Below are 5,223 nucleotides of genomic sequence, written 5' to 3' on the forward strand. Positions count from 1 at the left end.
TATATATATATATACACATTTCTAGCAAATATGAAATAAAAAAATATTTGTAAGAATAAAAACTGACCATTCTTTTGTGGTGAAGCCAGTGAAAACATTGGCAGGGCAAGTAAAAATAGTAGCAGCCCAACTGGATGGCAGAAAAAATTCTTATTGCCTATTTATTTTTGAGCCCTCAGTAGTATGTTTAATATTAAGAGTAGAATGTAATATGTGTGTGTATTTTGTTTTTAACTCCTGTTGCACTGAAAAACTGGTGTGGACAGGTCATTTATCTGACGGACCATAAAACCGCACACCTGACTCTTATTCTGCTTCATAAATATCTGTGTTGGCTATCAGTTTATAAGCATTCAAACTGGCTTGAACAGGATCATCTTTAGTTGGATTGAGATCAGACACCCAGGGTTCACTTTCACATATGGCCGTCTTCAAACAAATGCTACACTTTGTGTTGGTTCAAACCTACAATCACTTCAAACCAATGCCGACCGTTGAGAGCCTCTCTACGAACGCCGGAGGCTACAAATGCTAGCAGCCGCTTTTGTGTCTGTCCTTCCCCCCCGTGCTGATTGTCTGTCTGTCCTTCTGCGTTGAAAGCTCACACAGCACCGAGAGCTTTGAGCCAACATGGAGGCCAGTTTCCCACAGTGCAGGCTTGCAACAGGCACAGAGCTGGAAACTATGCGACTGGCATTTAGGGCCAAGCCGTCTGCTGCTGTGAGGTACTGAGACTAAATGCCACCTGCATATGCTGGAGGGAGAAAAAGAGAGAGAGGAAACAGACAGAAACAAAAGGCTTTCAGTGACAGGTGGAGAGTCTGTCTGCCTATATCTCCAGCTGAACGTGGCGATAACTACAAGTCAGCTATACTACTGGTACTGGTTTCCTGCGGATATAGTACTGCGGCATCTTATAGATCAAATGGGTTAAGATTTCTGGACATCTTTCACCCAAGGCTCACTCTTAGGACTACCAATCAATTTCATCAGATCACCCTCGAGTGGAGCACTGCAGTGACTCAATCAATAGAGGCCAGTCTGTGCTGTTTGCTCTGTCAACCCACATATGCACACCTGGTCATATAAATAAAGAGCCATATATATGTGTGTGCACGTCAGCTCAGACAAAGACAATTGTAGGGATGCAAAATGTAAGAAAATATAACCTAAGTATTCAGTGACACAACTTCTTGAAGCATAGCTTTTTTGATGCACATCTAGGAATTTATTCCATAAATGTGTTGTAGTTTATGCATGTTTTTTTATGTGCATTTTGGCGATTCCATTTGCATCTTTAAGTTTCTGTTTCACATTTTTGATTCAATTTCACAAAACAATTACATGACTGGAAACCCACCTACTGTATATAAGGGAATACAAACATTTCTATAGTGCTTATGCAAAACTGGTGCGTTCTGATCGGTTGAACAAGTTTGCATAAAAATACATTGATGGAAATCTGATTAGTGATGTAAAACTTGAATATGTATAAGCAAATTAGACTCAAAAGCAATGGTGAACAGTGGATTTTCAGCAAATAACAACACAATTCTGACACAAAACTATCATCACATGGCTTCAGAAGACTTGGAAGATTGCACATAAGCACGGGTGTCACAACATACCAGTACTAACAATAAATAAAAATAAAAAAAATCGATTTCATGTTAATAATGCATAAATGATAATATAGCAAATAATCAAAGTTTTAAATGGTTGACATTCCAACATAGTAGGTGGCAAGATTGCACCTTAACGCTGGTTGCCACCTGTCATAAACCGAAAAAAGATGGCAACGAAGACAAGGAAAAACAAGACAAACTACTGTCACACAAAATTATGTCGGAGGAGAAGACAAACAAAAGCGACACACTCTACCCTCACCTAAAACAAATTGAGCTTGCTAGTGCTAGAGTTGCTTAGATTAATTTTTTGGAAGTGCCAGTAAACAGTAAGTTATTTTTGAACAGTTGGTTACAACTTATGTTTAACTAATGGTTAGTTACGCTCTCTCTTCCTCCCTACATTGGTATTTTGAGTATGATCCATTATGCAAAAAGTTAAAGATAAATCTGACTCTTTTTTCTACAGATATCTGAATATTATTGTTTTTGCTTATCATTTTGGTTATGATAATCATGTAGTGAAAATTTTATTTTGTGAAAGACCTATACAAGTCATATGAACCACTTTCACTGTGCTGTTCACAGACCCTGGCACTTTCTGCTTTCATTGTATAGAAAAGAGTAGGTCGGACATTTTTTTTTGTTCAAGTCATACAACATAAGGGTAAACAAATGTTGACAGAATTTACATTTTTAGGCAAAATAGCCCTCAATTCAACACCTTTTCAAAAGACCCTGCAGACCCAAAATCTTGGGAGTGAGAGATACAGAGAGCAAAAAAGATCTCTTTAATAACAACCTCTCCTGAAACTCCATTTACCAGTACAGACCCTAAACACACAGGTAAACATTCGCCTTTATCAACATCAATGGACTAACACACTCCATAAATCCTACACACTGCAGATCAGCAGCTGCTTACCACAAACTCCATGTAGTCCACCACACTAAACAAGAGCTAGACGCTGAGATCTGCCAGAACAGCATGCTGGGATAAAAACGAGTATTAATAATAAATAATATAATAATACATCATTTAAGAACACACACAGGCCCTCGTGGGCAGTTTCAACTAAATAGCCTCAATCAGGTCAGAGTGCTGAGGTCAGTAACCTCCGGGGAAGCTGCCGCAGGGCAGGGGTGCATATATATATATATATATATATATATATACATATAGCACTTTATATTTTGATGGGGGGTTTTAAGGTGCTGAGTGGTAATCCACTAAAAGTTGGGGTTCAACAGAGACCTACACAAGGCTGCACTGATAGTTAGGCCCTCTGAAAGAGCTATTGTTTGGGGTTTGAAAAATGTATGCCAAGTACAACCTTTAAAAAACCTCCGACAACCTCATCTGTTATGGCCTGAGACAGGCGTTTGGGATTTGGTGTTATGAGTACACATTTTACAATGCTTCAAACACACTCACGTTCTCGTTCAAATACACACCTCGTTGTGGATGTCCTCAATGTGCTGGAGAGTGGAGGGGAGGAGGGACTTCAGGCTCTTGGTGTTCTTCTCAGGGTCGGTGTGTAAATTCTCCAAGGCCTCTGAGCACCGTTTCTGTATGTAGTCCAGCGTTCCTGTACAACACTAAAGGAACATGAAAACTAATAGTGTGATATTTACATATAAGCCAGAAATAGGGAGATACTGGTTGAGGATTTAACATGAAGGATGATGAAGTTAGAGGTCTGATCAGGACAATTGGAGAGACGACACTCACCTGTACGACTCTGTGAGTGGAGCTAAATCTAGCCGTGTCACCAGCCAGTACACAGTGCTGATGTGTCTGATTCAGATCATCTATAGATATAATCACATACCAACAGCCACACACACAGACAACAGAAGAAACATACTTCAATATTATTAGGAACCTAGGAAGGGAGGATTTGTCTTGGTTATTCAGTTATATATATATATATATATATAGCTGCCTGAGGTGTTGCAATTATAGCCATTAAGTGAACTGACTTTGCTTGAAAGGGACTTTGATTTGTCCCATTGAAATCAATGGATTTGCTGCACTCTCTGATGTACTGCAGCATAAACTGGAGTGAGCACAAGAGTAATGTCTGTTTCATTTCCTCTGTATGCTATTACTTTTTTTTCTGTCACATTACATTGTCTTTAAACACTTGGTATCTAATAATACTCTGCTTCTGTCAACCTGGGCTCTGTCACAACCTCAGCGTGAATCATGGGCCACACCAAATTCCCCTAATAAATATTTATCATTATTCTCTCGTCATCGAGGGGCTGCTGTGCTAGAGTTAAAAGCAGGTTTTTAAATGCATTGGGTCAAAACCTCTCCCTAGGTCTGTCCCGTCCCTGAAGCATTCAGCACAGGAAATCTTATTACCAGCTGGGCCCGGTGTCAGTCCAACAATTTGTTCTCCGCTACCCAGCACCAAATTCCATTTTTGAGAATCCACTGATTAGATTTGCACACAGGAGTCTGAGACATCAGCAGATGGAGGGGAAGAGATGTGACAGTGTTAGAGAATCATGGGAATGTGTAGTTGAATAACTGTAAGTTATTTTCTATACACCTTCCTTCCTCTCCCACTCTTTCTTTCTTCCTTGCATGCTTTCCTTTTTCTTTCCTTCTCCCATTTCCACTTCTTCTTTCCTTTTCCTTCCTTTTTTACTTATCTTCCTTTTTTTAATTTTTTCCTTCTCCTCTTTTCCTATTCCTTTTTTCTTTCCTAATACTTCCTTTACTTTCCTTCTCTCTCTTTAAATTCCTTTCACACCATTTTTACTTGCTAATACTTCCCTTACCTACTACTCCATTTTCCTTCCTTTTTTATTTCCTTCCTTTTCTCTTTCCCTTCCTTTCCTTTGTTCCTTTTCAACCCTCCATTTCTCTTTTCTCTTTTCCTTCCTTTTCGTTCCTTACTACTATTCTCTTTTCATTCCTACTTTTCTCTTTTCCTACCTTATCCTTCTTTCTTTTCTTGTTTCCTTCTTTCCTTTCCTTTTCTTTTTTCCTTCCTTTTCAATTCTTCTTTTTTGTTCCCTTCCTTTCTGTTGCTTTTCCTTACATCCTTTTCCCTTTTCATTCTTGTGTTATGGATTGCTAAACTACAGGTTTTCCATCCTTCACCTTCTTTTTGTACCTGATTTTATTTTGTTCCTTCCTTTCCTATATATCCCCACACATATTATTTGAAAAGCACCTGATGTGAACTGCTACACTATATCTTCCTTCCTTCCCTCCATCTTTCCATGTGAGGTGTGGGTTGCTACACTACAGCACCCAAATAAAGGCTTGATCTTTAGGGAATGGTTTTGTTCACATCTCAAGAGAATGGATGAAATCCCAACACATTCTACTGCCATCTAGACTTCACAAGACTTCAGAAGTTGCTTCCTACAAATTCAACAGAAAACAATCTGACTAATTCAGCCAGAAGCAGTGTTGGGCAGTAACGCATTACTTAGTAACGCGTTATTGTAATTTGATTACTTTTTTAGTAACGGAGTAATTTAACGCGTTATAATTTTCAAAATAGTAATTAGAGTATAGTTACAAGCCGAGGTCTCTATACGTTACTACCGCGTTACATTGCTGACAGAATGCAAT

General features: G+C 38.9%; 1 protein-coding gene across 1 annotated transcript in view; it reads right to left on the reverse strand.

The window, feature by feature from the left end:
- LOC107745553 (alpha-ketoglutarate-dependent dioxygenase FTO-like) overlaps positions 1-5,223 on the reverse strand; it is a 52,495-nt gene that overhangs the window by 25,331 nt on the left and 21,941 nt on the right. Inside the window, exons 4-5 of the mRNA XM_016559445.1 lie at positions 3,358-3,437; positions 3,081-3,224 (exon numbers count right to left, since the gene is read on the reverse strand). Of these exons, the coding sequence (XP_016414931.1) occupies positions 3,081-3,224; positions 3,358-3,437 (224 nt within the window). The remainder of the gene's footprint in view (positions 1-3,080; positions 3,225-3,357; positions 3,438-5,223) is intronic.

Source organism: Sinocyclocheilus rhinocerous, unplaced genomic scaffold, assembly GCF_001515625.1.
Source record: "Sinocyclocheilus rhinocerous isolate Xijiao unplaced genomic scaffold, SAMN03320098_v1.1 scaffold2906, whole genome shotgun sequence".
In the NCBI taxonomy this organism is placed as follows: Eukaryota; Metazoa; Chordata; class Actinopteri; order Cypriniformes; family Cyprinidae; genus Sinocyclocheilus; species Sinocyclocheilus rhinocerous.